The following is a 22115-nucleotide window of genomic DNA, read 5'->3' on the forward strand; positions in this document are numbered from 1 at the left end:
GAAACGGAGGGAAAGGCTAAATCTACAAAATGAGGGAGAGAGGAAGCAGAGAGAGGAGGAATGTTATCTGCAAAGGCCTTTATCAACACTCTGTCTCCTGCCAATACCCCTGCAGGGCATTGATCTGGTCTGCATGCCTTTCCCGCCACTGTGGATATTGCAGTCTCTGAGAGAAAGGAAGGCATATAAGTGAGAAAAGACACAGACACCAGTGTCAGTCTCCTCTTGAATTGATACGGATGATGAGGAAAATGGTTTTAATTTGATGCTCAAAATCCTGAAGCAGCAGAGCTTGCGGATAATGTGAAAGATAACCCTTCAAACGCCCGTGTGGCCGACTTTGCGCAGGGTCGGGAATGTTCCCAGATGGTGCGGCTTGCCAAACTCGCTGCCTCGCTCTGGGAGCTGGCACTATGCAGAGGAAATCAGAGAGTCAGTGAGAAAGAACACTTGATCCTGCCAAAAACAAGATTTAATAGAAAAGCGTGAGAAGACGCAAAATCATATGTTTTATAATCACAGTCCCAGAAATATATTTTCTGCATGACTTTGGTGGAGCTGGATGGTATCACCATGTTTGCTCCCAGTAATCAGGAGAGCAATGTGTTGCTCGGTGTTATGCAATTTAATAATGGTTGGTTAAAAAAACAAAAAAAGAAAAGAAAAAAAACTCAATTTAGCCATGACTCAACAAACAGCATTAAAGAAATCCACCAATACAAGTTACAACACTTCCAGAGAGGTACTAAGATAAAAATTTTCCTTTACACAAAGAAACAATGTGATAAATGTTAGAATAAACAGAGTAAATTTACAGCATTGTGGTTTCTGTACCATCACCTGGTGAAAACCTGTGTTAATACCACTGCATAAGGACACATTTTTGTTGCTCTGTATTGTAAGATTTCATCATAGCAGAACCAAAATAACATCTGACTGAAGTCTGTCTGAGATGTTTCAGACAATGCCATGTTTCAACTTGTGTTTTAATTGGCAGTGCTAAAATTACAATGCAGAAATTCTGTCTTCAAAAGAAATTAAACATGGCAAGTACAGACCTCAGAGACAAAGTTCAAATGCAGTGCACCCGTCTCCTTCTCTCTCTTGTTCATTAGGAAACATCGCCATGTTTCTTATGCAGGGAAAATATTTTTTAAATGTATCTACTGGTGTAGAAAAATGACAGGGACACCCATTAATATGAAGAAATTTCAAATGTTGGTATATGTTATTAGTGTTATAATATTAAGTCTGTTCCTGTTATTCCTATGATTTTATAAAGTTTTCTATGTTTGCATGACCTCCCAAATTATCATAGGAGTAACATTGAATATTCTTACTCAGTAATGGAATATAACTATGTGGACTGCTATACTTGAACTTTATTAAAGTATTTCCATTAACTTTACTCTTAGAGGCTACTCTGCTATAGTTTGGAAGCAGATGCTGTAGTTTTTACTACATTTATTTGATAATGTGTCTTTTCAGATTCAGATTAGTAATACAATATATATACATTAATCCAAATATGATGAAAGTCAAGTTACCCAGAAGTATATAAAGAAATGCGATAAACCCATTTAATGCATCACTAATCCAATAATGTAACATAGGCTGCATTTTTCTGAAATGTGCCATTGTACATAAGGAGTACTTATACTTTTATTGGCTACTTTAAGTTGATGCTAAAATGTTTGTACTGTGACTTAAGTAAGATTCCGAGTGCATGACTTGTAACATAGTATTTTTACACTATGGTATTATTTACTTCACTAAAATACTAATGCCACCACTGCTTTTACTGTATTACAATGGCAAAAAAGTACTGTACTCAGGCCTCTCCTCCTCCTCCTCCTCCTCCTCCTCCTCCCTCCATCCTAAAAGGGGAGAAAGGAGGCTGGCTTGTTAACTTTATGGGCTTGACCCCCCCTGCTCTCAGTCATTTCCTCGGTTTGGGCTGGAGAGCGCACACACGGTGCCCTGACACAGTTCGCAGTGGCACACAGTGGTGGAGGAGCTGCGGCTGGATGTCAGAGGAGCACAGGGAAATACTGCAATAATCCCTGAATGTGATGATAATATAGGATTTAAAAAAAATATCTCTGCAGGATAATCTGACGCACAGAGGGAGAGACCTCCAACCTGTTTTGGGGAATTTGGAATCTAAATCTTAAATCGATCCTTAAGGTAGGGGTGATGGGTTATTCTGCTATATGTGCTCTTCAGTCTGATGAATAGCCATAAATTATTTTGCAGGCCGGTATTTCCTTGACGAAATAATTACATGCAAACATACCTAACGCTTTTGTGACACATAGAAACTTTTAACTTGTAGTTATATTATAGTGCTATTAATAGAATTTAAATTCCAGTACATTTATTCTACTACATCTACTATTACGTTTTGTTATGTAGCATGTGTTTACATTTTTCTACTTTATGTTTAAGTTTTATATTTTCAGTTTAAGATGTCACTTTGTTTATATAGTTTGCACCATTTAACTTATTAAATGTGTATTTTATTTTTTTGTTTTCCCCTCTCACAATTTTTATATTAAGAATGTATTATATCTTATGCAACCTGTTGCATGGCCAACCTGATGCTGTACTTTTTTCGATCAGCTGCTACTTAACACTAGATGGCGCACTGAGTCTCCAAAGACTGCTCACTGGGACCATTAGAAGATGAGATGATAATTAGGCCAAACTTTCCTTTCCGCTCACTTTATTCTCAAATCAAAGATCTCTCATCAGACTTTAAATGTAACATTTATAGAGTCTTTTTATGTGCATCATCATCATTTAGGGAGAATAATTATAGTGAAACGTGCCAATCAAGTCAACCCCTTCTGGTACACATCTGTGCTACCCTAACATTCAGCCTCTGTGTACACAGATTGAAATGTGTTGAAAGAACTGCGGCCTAAAAAACTTTGTATGGCAGGGAGGTTATTATAGCTTGCTGTGCTTTATTTTGTCACATAATATGATGCAAACAAACATAAAGTCCTTCATAGAAGTTTTCCTTTCCTCCTCTGTGGCCCCATTCTGTCTTGTACTGATGACTTCATGTCCAGCAATGGTTAACTACCATGTCTGAGCCATTTATAGTGGATTTAACTGAGTCACTCTATGCACAAAGACAGAGCAAACAGTGTCTGACAGCGGAGTCAATGGTCAGACAGTCAAAATGATGGCGTACATCTGTCTGTTTCCTGACCCTCTATCCTGCCTGCCTATTAGCCTGTCTGTGGGTTGACCACCCCACACCTGCGGGTCTGACTGTGGTGATTCTCACTGCTTGTCTGTCTCATCATGGTCCAAGTCCAAACTCACAGTTCCCCTGTACAAGGTTGAAGGTTTTTTTTCAACAAATGAAATGGGGGGTTTGGATATCCACCACCATGAAATTTTTGGTGGCAAACACTTGTCCTGCATGCTGGTGAATTTTTATGCATCAATTTATGGTAGAAATTATGAAAGACGTCTGCTACTTTCATGTTTCTGTTAGGGAGGACAAATGCACATGCTCCAAATACTGAGGGGGACATGTCCCCTGCATTCCCTGCTTACCCCCTGAAACACCTACTACCAAGTGCCTTACTTTTTTTTTTTTTTGAACCCTGATTTCCCTTTCTTATGGAAAGACATGACAGTGTACGTTGGTGCACTAGCAACAAAAGCAGTCGCTTGGCTTTAGCCACGTTTAGAGACAAATCTCACTGTAGGGGTGGACTAAAACATTTTGTGCCTTTAAGGAGTTAAAGAGGTTCCACTATTTATTTTATACAACGTTCAGTCTTTTAGCCAGCTCATTCAGAAAATTTTAAATTATTTGTGGAAAAATATTACAAACATATCACCTTTGTTCTCTCCAGGCTTTCAGGGGCCTTGGGTAATCCATCTCACTTTTGTCCCACTACAACGCCCCTGGCATCATATTCACCATGTGTTCTTTGCACACTCAGTGAGCATTTTGGTGGATACATTTTCATACTTATGCTTACAATTTTAAATTAAAGTCAGAGTTAAATTCAAGCTCTAGAAATGTTGTCTTTGCCATGTTTTGACTATGAAATAGTTCCATTGTGGTTCATGAAGAAAAAAAAGTTTACAGTCTATTCATAGCCCACTTAAACTGGCACACATTTTCAAATACTTCAAATACTTTGAATGAGACTCTTCTGCCCACAGGTCAGTTGTCTGATCTGGCCTTTTTTTGTTCTTCTGTATTTCTCTGCTCTCTGTCCTGCTCTGGTCAGGCCTCGTCTCTGCAGCGTCGAGCAGCTTGCCACCACATCCAAGCTTGGCGGCATCAGAGAAGCTGCCAAACAGTTCCTTTTTTTAGGGATAGCAGTCACCAAATTACAGCCGCTAGGGCAGTTAACTCCACCCAAATGCTCCTACCGGACCCGCCTAACAGTAACAGCCTGTGTGTCTGTAGGGCACATGAATTTAGGGTGTGTGTGTGTGTGTGTGTGTGTGTGTGTGTGTGTGTGTGTGTGTGTGTGCCTGTCTGTCTGTGTGTCATGTATGGATGAAAGGAGACATGGCATAAGGAAGTGAGTGAGTTCGGCCAAATGACCAGATCATTTTGGTTTACGTGCTCTGTGTGAGTGCATGTATGTGTGTGTGTGTGTGTGTGTGTGTATGTGTGTGTGTGTATGTGTGTTAAGGACAGCTTGCATTCCCACAAGCAAACATTTTTGTGAGTTTTACATTGTTTTTTCTTTTTTAGATGTCAGAGTTTATTGCAGCTCGGATTGTGTTCAGAATAACATGATGGGTTGGAAAAAAGACAAAACTCAGAGTGAAAACAAATGAATATCCCACGGAGCGACTCCAACCAAAATTAGATTTCATTCTCTGCAACACAATATGAAGCCATGTCAACTATTTTGTACTCAGTCAGCACTGTGATCACCCTTGTGATGTTAAACGGCACTGAGTGTTGACGTGGCGGCTGCCAATACACCAGTGTTGTTGCGCCAGCTGGCACTTTTGGTGAACTCTCTGCCCCACCTTAACTCTTCTCTGCCAAGGAGCACAGCTGATCTGCTCCTGACTATTAATACACAGATAAAATGAGCCAGCATTTTATGTCTTGATCGATATTGTAAGGCTTGATGGATTTTGGCATCTACTGCTCATGTTGATGCCAAAACTCGGACAAGAACAGGAGCTTTAAATATAAAACCTGCTGTGATAAAATTTCTGCTGTGGAGAAAAGGTGGCAGCAATTCACATGAGTCAAAAGAAAGTGGGTTGTGTGTATGACTGGGTGGGCTTTCTCACACTGTGGTCATGGGAGAACAAACTGTGCATTGTGTCTTGAGATGATTGGTCTTGGCAACACAAAGAACATATGCTTAAATATATGTTTGTTTAGCTTGATGAGGGCAAAGGCTGCCTTGTGGGAACTCTAATCACTTCAGAGTAATTGCGCTGGATGTGAGCTTTGACAAGTGCCCAGCACTTGATGGATAGTGTGAATAGAAAATGTAAAGATAATCTCAGACGCCGGGTGTGGGAAACTCAAACAAGTGATACACTTGTAGGGTGGATTGTTCACCAGATGGTGCTTTCACTGACACCATCTTTCATGCCTGAATATCCTGTCTCATATCTGTCTCTGCTAGTCCTACTCCCTTAATCCTATTTCCATCTTTTGAAGCCAAGAGTAAACCACTGGAATTCATATCTTCATAAAAGTGTCTCTCTTGTGTTGCTTGTTATGACAGCTTAAATCACCTTTGGAAGTTTAGTCATATTATGGGTGTTTGTGAGCAGACACACCTTTGGGGAACTTCCTCCTGTTTCTTCTTTTTTTATGTTTTTTTTGGCATTTTTGCATTTATTAGACAGGACAGAAGATTGATAGCGTGAAAGGGGGAGAGAGAGAGGGAATGACATGCAGCAAAGGGCCACGAGCTGGAATCGAAACCACGGTCACTGCAGCAAGGACATTGCCTTCATTTATGGAGCACCTGCTTTATCCCTGAACCACCCGACGCCCCCTTCTCTTTGCTTTATTGAAGGAAAATAACCATTGCTGCAGAGGAGTGAGAACAATGTTAAGATGATTTTGAGGCTAGACTGTATCCACATGACACTGTCTCCCAGAACGTGTCCTCATAAAACGGTTCGTATGATATCCTACAAATTAGTGCCCCACAAATAGTGTTACATCATTAACATCATAACTTAATAACATAACTATGTTCAATTTTGGTCTAAATAAGACATGAGCACTGGTCTCCTGGTTGAAAGTCCATGCTTGTTTGACCCATTCAACAGCCCTCCTACCAGCCCTACGTAGACTTTCTCACTCTTTATTGTAGATTTGTTATTCCACCTCGACAACAGATCCTCAGGGACTTTCCATCGGCAGTATTTCCATGTTGCAAACATAGAATTTTAGCACATTTCAAGCCCACCTGCACATGATGAATTGTTAAGAGTTTGTGTCAGTTTCACATATTTCAATGTGCCCGGGCTGATCCACATGTGATTGCTGAACATTTTAAAAGTGTCAGCATTAATCTTTTAGGGAGGACTTTCACTAGATGTTTGAACATGGCTGCAGAGATCTGCTGCCATGCAAGAGTATTAGTGGAACAATATGGCCTCGCTCACAGATGGTGTTCCAATTCATGCCAAAGGTGTTTTAATGTTAAGCTTTCTGTCAATTTGAAATTAAAAACCTAGCTTAAATTATGAAAGACCAGAGAAAAAAAGCATGCATTTGCACTTGTGTGTCCAGATACTTTTGGCCACACAGTGTAACAAAGACAGTACAGATTCATAGTACCTGTGATGTTTATTCCACACCTCCCTGTTTTTATTTATTTATTTTTTTTGCAGCTTCACCTCTCACATCCTTCTTGTCTCTACCGACACTAAACTCCTGCTCTTTCTTTCTGTCTGTCTCATTATTGTCATTCTCCTCTTATTTTGTTCTTTTCTCTCATCTGCATCACCCCACACTCACTCCACAGCACCTCAACGACAAACACAGCAAGCCAGACAAGAATAGCTGGCCATCCATCCATTAAACTACTGTTGGTCTTTGGATGGGAAGGGAGCTGAGGCAATAACAATTAAGATTGAAGCCTCTGGTTTGTTTTCTTTTCAGACCGGATGTTTGGTGGCTTACATCTTAACTGGTAGCAGAGGATAGGAATTTGTAGATACACACACCAGGGCCAGATAAAAATGGTTATTACAGCCAGAGAGGCTGCTTGATTGTGGGATGCAGTTTAGTCTTATCGTCATGTTGTGTTTATAGTAGCCTTAGACGTCATTCCTGAATGATGATAGACTATTCTTGTTCCTGTCTCCCTTTTTTTTCTCATCCTCAACAACTCTGCCTGCAAGTCTCCATCTACATCTCTACAACTGGCAGAAAAATCATTGCACACTCCAAAGATTAGACTAACATTTTTAGATTTACAATCCTACAGTAGCTAATCCTCCCACAATGTTGCAAAGCACACGTTGCAAAAATCAAAGTAGCACAAATAAATTTGGTGGTGTTTTCAGTATTTCAGCTCTTTTGTGTATTGCGTGTCATTGTGTGATGCTGACTATATGTGCCCTCACTGCGTCCTTTTTGCTGCATTCTTCTGGCCAAGCCAAGGCCAGTGGTGTTTTTTCTGTTCTGCAAAATGGTATAATTTGGCTGCTATTTTTATTGCAGGGAGCAGACTGCAAGGGCCAGTTATTCATACTTCCAGGCCAGGTCCACTTCATGCACAGGCTCTTTGTTTCACTGATTTTAATGTCCCTTAGTAATGCCTTTTATTCCTCTGAATGGAGCAAAAACACAGCTGATTGCAGCTGATTGCATAAGCAACTTTAAAGCGCAATGGTCACAGACTGAAAATGGATAATTTTCTCACGCACTATATGATTCAACACTCAGACGATTATGAAAAGTTAGGAAGTGTTGATGTTGGAGTGATAAGCATGTGGTGTTAATTCCTCACCTACACACTGTGATGCTTACACTCTGACCACATTCTTCTTTATGGAGTGTTTTTGTAAAGGCTCTACTCTTGTAATTTAAAGGATCAGTATCAGTTTAGACAACTTTTTTTCATGATAAGTGGAATGAGAAGCATTTCCCCAACACTAAGAAGCTTTTGAAGCCCCCTCACAAGCTTTATTATTGCAGTCTCTCCCCTTTGAGACATTCAAAGTCTTGAGAACAGTCAGTGCTACTAGGATGTTGGGTGAAAAAGGCAGGACAGAAATCAAGCAAGTGTTTAAATGTTGTCTCACTGAGTGCAAGATAAATAACACACAAGAGACAACATGCATTGAGTTTCAAGTTCTTCTGAGCATTTGATGTGCAGTTGCAAACATGCTATCCAAAAATTGACCTTAAGACATCCAGTGTACATAAATGGTGTGTATCTTTTTCTCTTCTTGCTCTCTCATGTTTGCAGTCTTTTTTTTGAACCTTTGAACAGTGTTTTTGTTTAATCATCCTCATCCATTTACCTCTCCTCTACCTCTTCTTGTCATCCATCTCGCTCCTGATAATGCTGAAAGCCAAAATTCACTCTCCTTGCTTCCAAAGAAAATGTGATCATGTTGTGACAGGATCCTTAACTTCCCTGGAAAGTCCATTTGCACGCTAACCATTTGCATAAAGACTCTCCAGACTTCTGTAGGATTACAGAGCTGGGGATCAGAGGAGGAATTAACACGACGAGGTTAGAGATTATAGGGTTTTAGGTCACCCCAAGGCCCACTGTTGGACTGGGCTTGACTTCATAGGATTAGCCTCAGGTTAAGAGTCCCAATTTCCTGTTGTAAGGATCAATTGGCCTGGTAATAATTTGTTTTTCTTGGAATTAGATTAGAGTAGGAGAGGGTGGCTGGGCCGAGGTGTTAGTTAGGTCAATGCAGACAGGATAAAGTAAGCAAGCAAACACATGCATGGTCATGCGTCTGGTGACCTAAATCAGCAGTGAGTGTGCAGCTATGACATCATGCAGTGTGTGTTTCGTGACATGCCTACACACTCAAACACATGTGCATGTGGACTTTTGCACACACAGTTTCCCCTCTAACTGAATGGTGGCTTTGTTTGACTGCTCTGTTGCAGGGATAAAGTTTTCCACGGCTGAGGTGATGTTCACTAGACTATCCGATTGGTCAGTGAGAAGTGACTTACTCTCTTGGGAATGGGCTCGGTGTTGCAGGAAGCAGACGGTGTCATTTTGCTGGTGTGGTTTAAGTGACTTTTAGTCTCAGAGTCGATTCCTGGCGAGTTTCCCCCGGGGAATGAGTCCATTTCTCTTTGCCAGCCTGCAGCTGCTGGTCTGCCTGTTAGGTGTGGTATAAACAGCAGGGCTTTATAATTAAGGATAAGCAAACCATTTCATAATATTTCAATGTCCATTTATTACTGACTATTATCCTTAGCGATGAATTTGAAGCCCTCACGCGAGATGCTGGATTAATAACCTGGTAGGGAGCCCAAATTTTGCTGCACATCCACCCACACACATGCACACACAAATACACACACACACACACACACACACACACACACACACACACACACACGCACTCACAGCACCTCCCACTCTCTGTAGACTGTCGCCCACGTTCCCATTTAGTACAATACACAGAGCAGAGCAGACTATACATGGCAGCATCATTATTTGCCCTGAAACCAACCAGTACTTGTATGAATAATACTATTTGGTTCCAGTTTTTCTCTGTATGAGTTCGTTTGTGGCCATTTAGATAAAAGGTGCCATTTGGGGCCCCTTGGTCACTGGGGCCTCAGGGCAGTTGCCTTCTTTTTCTGAGGATTATCCAGCTAAACTGTTTTCCTTTCTTTTTTTTTTTGTCATTTTACAACATCCCAGACATTTAGATGCCATGAGCATTTTCCTGTCTACTCTCATGGATACTACTCATTAAACAATGAAAGTAAAAAGTAAAAAAAATGTAAATTCCTAAGCAAAAATTGATAAATTTTTGTACCATTTTGCCAGATAGAGACAAAAGAGTTAACTCAGAGAAGGGCCAAATGGACAATTAAGTTAGGCAAAGTACGTAATTTACTGTCCCCTATAAATCTCATTTGTAGTTGGATGAAATATAAGTTAAACAAAATGGACAAACATGAACATCAACACAAACTGAGCATATTTACATACTATTCGACAGTTTGCCAGCACTGCAGCCCACTTAAGTTAAATAAACTACATTTGAATTTAAGAGAACCATTCATTGTGTTAGGGGGTAACAGACAAATGCTGCATTTACTGTAGTCTATTTAAAGACAGTGTAGCTGTTCACGGGTCCCACTTTAGGCTTTAAATGATCATTTGTACATTATGTGTGCTTAAACTAATGTACTCAGGTTGGTTCATTGCCATGTGAAATAGCAACACATTATAATGATGGAGGTCCCCAAAGCAAATCCACTCAGCAGCATCTAAAAAGTTTCAACAACAACAAAACATTCTAATCTTTATGGATGTAAGATTTATTGTAGGGGTGTTTAATTAAACTGCATAAGATTTAGCTTGTTAGATCTAATAAACTGGCAACTGGCTATGTACATTCATGCACAATAAACGCAATGCTGCTCTCCTCTCTTCTTATGTTTCCTCAGGTGCAGAAGTTAAAGATGTTGCCACATTGCTCCCTCCTGCTGCTGCTATGCGTGGCTCGGCTGCTCTCTGCCTCTTCGGCCTTGCCCTTTGAACAGAGAGGCTTCTGGGATTTCGCCATGGACAGCATGGACAGCATGGACAGCATGATGAAGATGATGAGGGACGAAGAAGAGGGCTCGGCAGTGGAGGAGACCCCCCCCCCTGACATACCCATGTGCCCCTTTGGGTGCCACTGTCAGCTCAGGGTCGTCCAGTGCTCTGACCTCGGTTAGTGACAGTGTGTGTGAGAGAACGATGCTTTGTCATCATTTTGAAGTTTATGTGCGTGTGTCAAGAGGTTCAGACAGGAAAGCAAATGAGTTGAATGACAGAGTGAGCGAGCATGACCCGAGCATTGCATGACATTCATATCTCCAGGGAGTAAAGTTCCCCTTTGGTTATCTAAGAGAGGAATTTCTTCCTCTGGATAATGCTGGTGTATTTTGACAGGGAAAGGCATTTCTTTGAGGGATTTTGTGTTCCAGACTTTGTGTATATGTAGATACTGGGTGGGAGAGGATGAGAGAGATGGTTTGAAGAGACTGAAACAAAAGGAGGAAGGGCGAGGAGAAAAAAAGAGGGGACAGAAAGGGCTCAAGAGAGGGAGAGAGGACAGTAAAGTGAAAGACACAATAGTAGACAAAACAAGGGACACTTTGATGGGGGGAGATGAAATTTATCCTTTGCTGTCTTTAAAATGTTCAGTAGGTAACTTTTATAAAAACAAGCAAACAAAAAAAACAAACTTTTCTTGTCATATTTGCTGAAGCTGTAACTATATCCTGACAGTAGTGCACGAGACAGATAATTAAAAAAAAAAAAAATCATATTCCTCTGCCTCCCAGAAGGCAAATTTGCGAATCCTAGGATGGTAAAGTAATGGCCTGCCTTACTCGGCCTCTGACTGGCTTATCCTGACATTCTGAATCTAACCCTTATCCCATTCCTCTTGCCTAGATCTAACCAATCCAAACAATGAAAGCAACAATTGAGGGCACTTAAAGGGAGAGAAGTGCCGATCATTCCTTCATTATCCAAAGAATCACAGATTTGCTCCCAGTAGTGCTTCTAATGGCATTTGCAAGAATCCATTGCGCCTGAGCAAAAACCATCATCAGAGCCAGGAGGGCTCGCTAACATATGTCAGTCATGGCTAGTCCACTCACTGTGCTGCCAAAAACATTGTTCATGGGGAACGCAAGTTAACAGAAGAAGACTGATGATGAATAACGTTCACTTTCACAGAAAAATACAGACATCTTTTCTGTTTGATTGTTTCCATTCAAACCCAGTAGATTCTTGCAAATGCCATCAGGAGCACCATGAGGTGCCACAGAAACATGATTTTTCCCCCCAATAGTAGTACATGAGACAGATAATCATCTGTCTCATGTGCTACTGTTAAGATATAGTGACTGTTAGAGCAAATATAACAAAAAAAACCCCAAAACAATTATTTTATAAAAGTTACCTACTGTACCTTTAAGGAGCTGTGTCATGTTGTTTTTGGGTTGTGGAGAGGATTTGATGTTTAGTGGAAACCCAAAACAGGAGATGAGAATGATAAGGGTTTAACCCCTTGAAACCCACCCAAATTGGCTTAATTTGTTCTACAAACATGGGAGGAAGGTAATGAGCCAAATTAACAAGAAATTACACAAAATTAGCAAGAAATTAGGTATAAAGTTAGAAGGACATTACCTAAAAAATAGCAGAAAAAAAGAAAAATGGCAAAAAACCTAAAACAAACACTGAAATTAAATAAAAAAGTTATAAAAATGTAAATGTGAATAATTTAAATATGTAATTATATATATTTCTTTGACATTTTCCCTTATTTTCACAATTACTTTACACCAATATTCTCTCTTTTTTAAAATTTATTTTCTTTATTTTCAGTTCATTGCCAGGTCAGCTTTTCCCAATTTCTTGGAACGTCTCAACATAGCACAAGAAAACTGATGTCAATCCAGGTTTCAAAGGGTTAAAGATGGAGGAGAGGATTAAAAGAATAGAACAAAAGAGAAATAAAAGTTGTTTAAGTGCTTATAAATATACGCAGTTTTGAGATTTACTATAAAGCTAAAATGCAGGTGACCTAAATTAACATAATCTACCACAAAATATGATTTCAAAATGCTTTGAAAGTCTGTCTGTGACTTTAATTTTAGTCATATTTCCATATAGGCATACACTGCAATTTTCTGTACTTTGGATATTATAAGTGCACGCTATTCTTCCTTCATCTATTCTTACAGGACCAAATAAACTCCCCTCAGCCTTATTTATGGATATAAAGATTCCTCACATTATACTGGCTATATAACTCTAATAAGCTGTCTGTGTTTAGACGCAATGGTTTTGTCGAATCATCATTTTACAAGCTCTATATATTTACTGTCCCCAGTCTCTGCGCAGAGAGTAAATGTGGAAGCGTATAATTTCCAAGATGTCAAGTGCTTATTTAGAACAGATGTATTTTGGCGGTGGCGTCTGTCTCCTCTCAGTGTGCATCCCAGCATGCTGTCGGGTATTTGTGTTGAGGGGCACTGGGGTTTAAGAGGGTGCTAGTTTTGTCAGTTTGTGGTTGAGGCTTTGAGATTTGTGGCAGATACGGGTGATGCAATGTGGTTTGAGGTTTTAGAGGGTTAAAGGGATTCAGTTAATCAGGGTGTGGGTGAAAGTTTTTCTTTTACCAGGTTTGTTTATCATGCCTTATGTAGGGAATACAGATATTAAGTTTTCCAGCTGGCAGGATGCATGTTGAAAGCTGCAAATGTTAGCTGGAAGGTGAATATTTCCTACCACATGAATCCACCTGGTAACACTGTGCACCTTTGGAGTAGTACTACTCTCACAGCAGCTGTAATAACTCTATCACACTTGAGAAAATCATAGAGTGAGTTTGGTTTGTAATTTAGGATTAAAACTTGCTCTTTCATCTACAACTTTAATGAAATTATCTTTGCTCTCAGAGGGCAAAATGATGCTCAATTTTCTTGGATACGCTATAAAGTTCCCCAGCCACTGCAGCAGATCTCTCAGGGCTGTGAGGACTTGGTTTGTACAGAATGTCAGAGCGAGCTGCTGACGTTTTGATCCTGTGTGGTGACATGGAGGGTGGGGCACAGCACGGCCAAAGCCATATATCTAAACTTAACTCTAGATGGACAGCTATGGGTACAGTCCTGTGGGACAGATGTGGTCAGTGGCAAACTGGATCCCAGTGGGACAGCTGGCGTCCGCTCTCACCAGTGGGTCTGGTTGCATCATGGTCGCCGTCCAGATGAGGTCGGCTGTGGTTTGGATTCACTTGCCATGGCCTGTCTGCACCACTGACCACATCTGATACGCTCGTCCACATGTCCTCTGTGATGTGGTCTCGTTAATAATCACTGGTTGCTGTGTTTGTGCATTTGCTGAGTCATTTTTCCAGAGAGATCTCCGAATGGAATAATGCAGGTGTATTTATTAACGCTGTCCGCTGTTTGTCATCCATTGTTAGTGTTCATGAATTCCTTTCTTGGTAAACAATATTCACAAGCAACCCTAACAGTTCTTGGCATTTATGCCTGTCACTGGTGCTGTTAATGGTCCAGTGTGTAGTATTTAGAGGAAGATGTTGACAGGAATGGAATATCATATAATAAGTATGTTTTCTTTAGTGTATTAAAACTGGAAAATAATAATTGTTGTGTTTTCATTACCTTACAATGAGCTGTGAATATCTACTTTCACCATGTTACCCCACCATATTTCTACTGTAGCCCAGAATGGGCAATCCAAACACTGGCTCAAGATAGGACCATTTGCGTTTAGTGTTGGCCACTGTAGTTTGCAGTTCCTCTGTGGGGGGAGCATCAGGAAAACGATTTTTAAACGTGAAACTGCTATTTTCTGTGTTTTTACCAGTTTAAATCCCCAGGTCTATTTGTTTTGGTGCTGGTAAAAACACCCTTAACATCTGGATCTTAAGCAATCAGAGAAAAAAGGTGAGTACATGTCAGCAGGTGCTGTGCTAGTGACCCATCTATCTAGAAGTTTCAGCTGGTTGCAATCTGCAGTTCTCACCACTAGATGCCACTAAATCCTGCACATTGCTCCTTTAACTGCAATTTTTCTCAACCTCTTCATTACTTCTCAGCAGGTATTTCTGTCACAAAGAAGCCCAAATTAAGTCACTTGGCACAGCGTCTTCACCACACACACCAATACACACTCCTTATTTCTCTTTCTATGTGTCAGGGTTGTGTCTTTCTCCCCTTTCATTTGATGTGCGATTTTGCTGACGGTATTTAAGTCACATCCTTTGTGACTTCTGTCGAATGGAAACCAGATGGAAAACATCTGGTGTCCCCATCTGGTTTGTCTTTGTAAGTGACAAACCAGTAATGTTAGTTATGTGCCACTTTGACGTCTCTGTTTGACCTCCATGGTTGTGTCTATGTCCACCTCTCATTAAAATAATAGACGAGCAGACCCAAAGTGCTCATTTCAGATTGTGTGGGAGTGTGATCGGGTTCATGTTTAGGCCTGATGGAAGTTTTAAAACACACAGTGAGTATTTATTTTCCAAGGTGTGTGTCTGACGAAGATATCCTATGAGCTTGCCCATTGAAAACACACTGGTCTTTAGGGTGTTGGTTCACCCATGGAAGCTTTTAATGGAGTGTGATTCCCTTCTGTGTTTTTATTGGTCTCATCTGCAGGTCTGACCGAGGTGCCAAAGAATATTCCTCCGGACACCAAGTTCTTGGACCTGCAGAACAACCGCATCACTGAGCTGAAAGAGAACGACTTCAAAGGCCTTACGCACTTATATGTAAGTCAGCTTGTATGTGTAAGCTATAATATGTGAGAGGCACACACACACACACACACACACTCATAACATCCCTCTCAGCATTAGATCAGCACCTCTCAAGGCTGTGTAAACGACTCAGCTCAGCTTGTATTGGCTTCGGCAGTGTGAAATATCATTATGACCCTCCGTTTCCTCAAGGATTAAGAGGTTCATTTCCTTTCTTTTTCACCCTCCACCGCCCCTCGCTCTGAGAGCCTTAATTGTGTTAAATTTGTGCCCGAAGCCAAATGGGAGTATTTGAGCTCACATCTTTGCTTCTCTTAGCAGAAAGACTTTGCTCACTCCTGACCCGCATTCAAGAGCACTGACCAAGAGCAATATTAAGTCTGGCAGCGTAGGGAAGCTCCCGACATGACATTATACAATAACATCTCTATTAAGGTCTGTTTACCTCAGCCTACATCTGTCTCCATCTTTCAGCCAGCGCAGGTGGAGAGACTGTATGCTGAGTGACGGACTGCTGCTGGATCAGTTTTAATTAATTCAGTAGAGACAGAGGGTGCGAACACAAGCTCTTGTTCATTAATTTAACTTTCTTTCTTTTTATTTGCTGGCATTCTCTGTGCTTAAGTGGGTGTTTAACCCTTTGAAACCTGAACAAATTGGCTTGATTTCCCTCAAAAAGATTCAATGAGAAACTTAACAAGAAATGACCCAAAAAATAGCAAGAAATTTGTAAAAAGTTGCAAGAAAGTTACCCGAAATTAGCACATAAAAAGGAAACGAAAAGGAAAAAAAGGAGGAAAGAGTAAAGTAACTGAAGAAAAATATTATATTTTTCCCTAATAATTTGATAACTTTCTTTTTTTCTATTTTACTTTCAATTAGCAATTAGCGATTTGTAAGATATTTTGTATCAAATTTTTCTTTTGTGGACTTTTTTCCACATTTTTTTTTAAAATTCCATATTAAATGTTTAAATATTTGCGGACGGCATCTGAATGTTGTGCCAGAAAACTGTCCAGGTGTTAAAGGGCTAATTTTGCCTCCTATGGTTACTGTTTTTCCAGGGTCTGTCTCTGAGGAACAACCTTATTTCCAAAGTCCACCCCAGAACATTCGTGCCCCTGAAACACATGCAGAAGCTCTACTTCTCCAAGAATCTGCTGACCACTATCCCCAAGAACCTGCCCGCCTCTCTGGTCGAGATGAGGATCCATGAGAACCGCATCAAGAAGGTGGCAGCTGGAGCCTTTGCAGGACTGGGCAGCATGAACTGCATAGGTCAGAAATGCTGATGACTTAAACAAATCAGGGCAAATCCCCTGTGGTGCTCACCACTGCCTTTGCCACTGTATAGAAAATTAAAGAGACTGTATTTTATTTCATGCCACAAATGATCCCTTTATGTTGCAGAAATGGGAGCTAACCCCATCCACAACAGCGGCTTTGAGCCTGGAGCCTTCAAGGGACTGAAACTGAATTATCTGCGTATATCTGAGTCCAAACTGACCGGGGTGCCAAAAGGTAACAACTCATCTGTCTGGCTAAAATACTAATGTATTTACAATAGATTCATCTTTGGCTGAACGAGTAAGCATTATGGAAAATACTGTATTCGGTGTTTGATACCTCTCTTGTTGCCTCGCATGGCAGCTGGATTCTCATGACACGAGATGACACAAAAATACATATTGTCACACCTCAAGTGATGTGTTTGGTCCGAACTACCAAAAGTTTAGACCAATCAGCATCCTCTAGGTGTGGTTTAGCTGTGTGTGAGAACACGGAGAGGTGAATGAGAGGTGAAAAGAATCCAAAAGTATTTCTTGATTGAAAGAAGAGCTAAAAACGGCGATGATGGCTTCTCTTGATAGAGAAGATGTTCTCGCTCTTCTCGCCAACCCCCAAGAACAGCACTGAATTATTTATCTCATTCTTTTAATCTAACTCTAAGAAATCTACTAAGCAAACACACAAAAAAGAAAGAGAATAGACAGCTACTGGACAAGATCAGATCGCACCCTAAAGTAGAGCCATATGCAGGTATGGTGTCTGTCTTTCAGACCTCCCAGAGAGTCTCCACGAGCTTCATCTGGACCACAACCAGATCCAGGCTGTGGAACTGGAGGACCTGAAACGCTACAAAAACCTGAACAGGTATCTTTCACACTTTATCATACTCGTCACTAACACTAACCATGACTGATTTGTTGCACCCTGAGGGATTTACTTGCATATCTGTAAAAAAAATTAACCTGTGGCTTTAAAAGAAAAAATCCATTCCCAGTCAGCAGTGCCCCTCAGGGGTAATAATATGAACTACATTAAGATGACAGAGTAACTAGTTTATGCTTGTGTGGGCTTTCAACTTATTTTTGTCACAGGAATATTGCCAGGCTGCTGCAGCTCTAATTCTCACCTGGTTTATCATTTCGTTCTTGCAGTGATACTTATCAACAGTAAAACAGTTTAGCTAAATGTACCATGCAGTGGCCTGTTTTCTGTCTATTTTATGTTTCTCCCCTTCCACGTCTCACTTTTTACAGGTTGGGCCTTGGCTTTAATCACATCCGTAACATCGAGAACGGCAGTCTGTCCTTCCTCCCCAGGCTGAGAGAGCTGCATCTTGACAACAACCGTCTCACTCGTGTTCCCCAAGGTCTCCCAGATATGAAATACCTACAGGTGAGTCTGAAGGCCCAGACAGACCAGAATAACATTGAAAAACTAGTGTTGATGAAAATCGACTCTTGTCACCTCATGTCACCTGTATCTTAGCCAAGAAGTCGCATGTGAACACATCATAAAGACTACAGCCAATAGCCAACTTGCATGTACGTTTTGCACCTATGTGAGAGGAAATAACTCTCCAGACCAACAGGCGGCGCTAGCCTGTATTTGTTATTCAAAACAGGAAACCAGAAAAGGACAGGACAGATTCAAGTTAGCACATCAGCAACTCAAAGCAACAACAATTATGAAGCCATTTCTGCTTGGGAGCTCCATGGCAGAAAAAGAATTATCTCGTCTAATGAAACAAGTGTCTTTCAATCTCACGCTCTCTTGACTGTAGTTTGTTTGCTTTCCTCATATCCATTTCTACTCTTGTGGGCTGAGCTGAACAGCCAATCAAAGGGGTTTCATTTACTAATAGACTCCAAAGGCCAACTACTGCCAATGCTGCAGGAAGCCAAAATATCCCAGTCATGGCTGCTGCCATCTTGTCCTGGTGAGAACCAGAATCTGTGTAGTAGCAATCTCCGCACTCCGTGGACTGCCTACCCATACACTTGGCACAAACAGCTGTCAAACATAACATCATATCCCATTTTTATAGCATTAAATTACTAACTAAAACCAAACTTTGCATCTTTGAACATGCACCAGGGTGATAAGAAGTACCTTAAATGACAGAAACCATCTGCAGGAAAAATGTATTTGCGTGTGCTTTGTGTTTTTTGGTAGAGGAGGTGGGGTTTATGACTTGTACTGGAGCCAGCCACCAGGGGGCGATCTAGATGTTTTGGTTTCACTTTTTGGGAGCTGTTATGCCATCTTTATATGTGATATATGTGTGGGACACACTGCCAAAACTTGAGCAGCAGACGCTCACCGACTCCACGACACTCACTGACAGCTGTTTGTTGGCTTTGGCTGTCAGAGCGTGGACATACACACATTTAGTTTGCCATCTGTGACTAAATGTTTTCCACAATGCTCTACTCACCCTCTACTTTGCTTCTCCTGCTTTGTAGGTGGTGTACCTCCATTCCAACCACATCAACCAGGTGGGTGTGGATGACTTCTGCCCTCGAGGATTTGGGATGAAGAGGACTTTCTATAATGGCATCAGCCTGTTTGGTAACCCTGTCAACTACTGGGAGGTGCAGCCTGCGACGTTCCGCTGTGTCAGTGACCGGCTGGCCATTCAGTTCGGCAACTACAAAAAGTAAAGACAGGGGATGCTGAAAGATGGAGAGAGTGAGGGGAAGGTGGACATAATTTAAATAATGAAAAAAACAAAACTAGAGGGATGGAGAGGAGTTCATATTTGAGATTATTATCAATATTATTATTATTTTGGGAGAGAGGATGAGTGGAGAGGATGGGCAATAAACTGATAAAATACAAAGAGAAGTGAGAAATACAATCACATAACTTGAAAAGAGTGAAAAGTGCAGTGCTTGCAGTACTTCACCTGAGTTTTTCACAATTTTTTGAATTTAAGGTTTTGAAAGTTTTGCCATTTAAAATGGATGAAACACAGGAGACTGTCTGAGAAGAAGAATGTTTTCCCCCAGCCAAAATTGATGAAAAACTTGTGAAGCATTTCATTCCATATTTTTTACACAATAGTGCTTATTGTGATAGAAGTCTTTTTTTATTATTAACATTTCTGTTAAGATAACAAGTAAGAAATAGAAAGCAATGCATTATAGATGTTTTTATATATACATAAAAGGTGCTCTGTATGATTTTCTGTGTGTGTTGATTTGGGAGATGCATCATATTGTCCCTGTTTCACCGGTCTGAAGCCATTTGGTCCTCAACTCTGTGATTAAATTATACTGTATTAATAAACAACCAGTCACAGATTTGGGGACTGTTTTCCACCGTTTACAGACACAAAAACAACTCCATATAATGTAGAAACTATTATTCAAGTTGACCATTTCAAAAACATTTTTGTATATACCAGCTGACTGATTAAAAGGGCAATTTCAACATCCCCCCCTCATCAGTGCCAAACATATTTTCCTAATAATCTAAAATCCATCAGCCTGCCTTTGTAATAAATCTATTCTGTGCCTTTAATAAATATTATGCTGTCTGTATGATACTTTAATACAGTATTCCTTGAGGGGACACTGAAGTAGTGGGGGTTTGCTCCAGTTAGAAAAAACACACATCCGCTTTGCTTTAAGACAATGAAGGCAGTGTGTTCACATAGTGCTACAAACAATAGTGGTGTTGATGCATTGTTTTGCACAGTTTTTCTGTTATGCTTTAACTGCTTCGGGGTTACTGGGGGGTTAGCTTGTTTACATTGGTAGACCTATGTGGAACTGCTTTATCCATTAGTATTCTGTCCTGTGTCTGTCCTGTAATCTGATGAGCTACCGCTGCATGTGAATAAAGACATTTTTAGCCTGCTGCATAAAGCCAGAGAACAACTGATGCCCCTTGGTTGGATGCTGTGTGAGAAATAAAGACGAAATATCAAAAGTGGAAAATATTTGATGAATTAATCCAAAAGCCAGTAGAGACATTATGAGCCCACATTTGACATACAACATGGTCACAGATTCTTTGGACACTCATGGGATTTAGTTTTGTCTTCCATTTGAATCCATATCTCAATACGAGCATTATCTTTAAAGGGAATATAACATCAGAGTGCAAACTTCAAAGGGACATTTCACCCCAAAATCAAAAAAACAGATTTTTCCTCTTATCTCTAGTTCTGTTTACCAATCTAGATTGTTTTGATGCTGACAACTGTATTACCACACAGAAGGAAGGGGTTTATGTACTGCTAGCTCACCTTACACCACTGATCTAGCCAATGTTACAGCTCAGCCAAGGAAGACGCCATTAATGTTTACATCTTGCGCCATCACGAGCACAAGCCTCACATCTATGTGTAGCTGCACGCTTTCGTATGCGTGATGATAATGTTGGTGGATGTAGTTTGATAGTAAGAAAATAGTTCCTATATAAAACTGCTCACTACAAGGTCTGTGGATAATCTTGAGTGACCAGGTCATGATCTCTGGAGAGAGACATTGCTATTAAGTTTTTCAAATGCATTTTTTGGCACTTAGAGCACCACAAACCAAGTACCATCTGGTGTCATTATATTGGAGAAAAAGTAGGCATATTTAAGGCCGATAACCTCCAAAACTGGGCAGCTTACACCCAAAATGATCTAGATTGTCAAGTAGTACTAAAGGTAAGAAGACAAATATGCAATTTTGATTTGGGGGAACTGACCTGAGCTGTCTTCAATGGTGAGTTTTTAGTGTTCCATTAGATTTGTAGGTGTTTTTATGTCTGAATTGTTTTTAGTCTCCATGAACGTCTTGATTGTTTCTGCCACAATTTCTTGTCTCATTGTATTGTGAGATGCCTTGACCTGTGCTGTGGGATTCAGTCCTACAATTTCATGGTCTTTCCCTTGTTTTCAGAGTGGTGCTTTCACACTTTAATCTATCTTCAGTATTGATGAACACAGAGGGACAAGGTGAATGAGGAATTTGCTGGAAAAGTAAAGTTCCACGTCTGCTGCATTTTAACATGGACAACATGATATAAACCTAAACCTTAAAACATGCAAGACAATCAAGAGTAATGTTACATATTTACTTTAATGATTCTGATGAAAATTATGATTCAGCCGATGCTCTTTGAAGGCCATAATTAAACATTTTGAGTTTTGATTTGGTGATATTTGGAAGAATTTAATTCAATTTTATTATTTGTCTAGAGGGCAATTTGTGTTGCAGCTGGTGTAAAAACATCGGAAAAACATAAGAGTAGGGATTTATGTCCTGCTTAGACCTTTGTATCTGGACTATATCTTTGTATCCCACAATTTTACTGTCAGCTATGGTGGCTTAATCAGC

The 22115-nt window shown here is 40.4% G+C and overlaps 1 protein-coding gene across 1 annotated transcript; it reads left to right on the forward strand.

Annotated features, from left to right (window-relative positions):
* Positions 1–1962: 1962 nt before the first annotated feature.
* Positions 1963–20723, forward strand: bgnb (biglycan b). Its single transcript, XM_042492327.1, has 8 exons — positions 1963–2187; positions 10643–10910; positions 15392–15504; positions 16557–16770; positions 16903–17013; positions 17553–17646; positions 18036–18174; positions 19245–20723. Exons 2-8 carry the CDS (start codon positions 10658–10660, stop codon positions 19440–19442), a joined length of 1122 nt encoding a protein of 373 aa, XP_042348261.1. The 5' UTR covers positions 1963–2187; positions 10643–10657; the 3' UTR covers positions 19443–20723.
* The last annotated feature ends 1392 nt before the right edge of the window (positions 20724–22115 follow it).

The sequence above is a fragment of the Plectropomus leopardus genome, chromosome 8 (assembly GCF_008729295.1).
Source record: "Plectropomus leopardus isolate mb chromosome 8, YSFRI_Pleo_2.0, whole genome shotgun sequence".
In the NCBI taxonomy this organism is placed as follows: Eukaryota; Metazoa; Chordata; class Actinopteri; order Perciformes; family Serranidae; genus Plectropomus; species Plectropomus leopardus.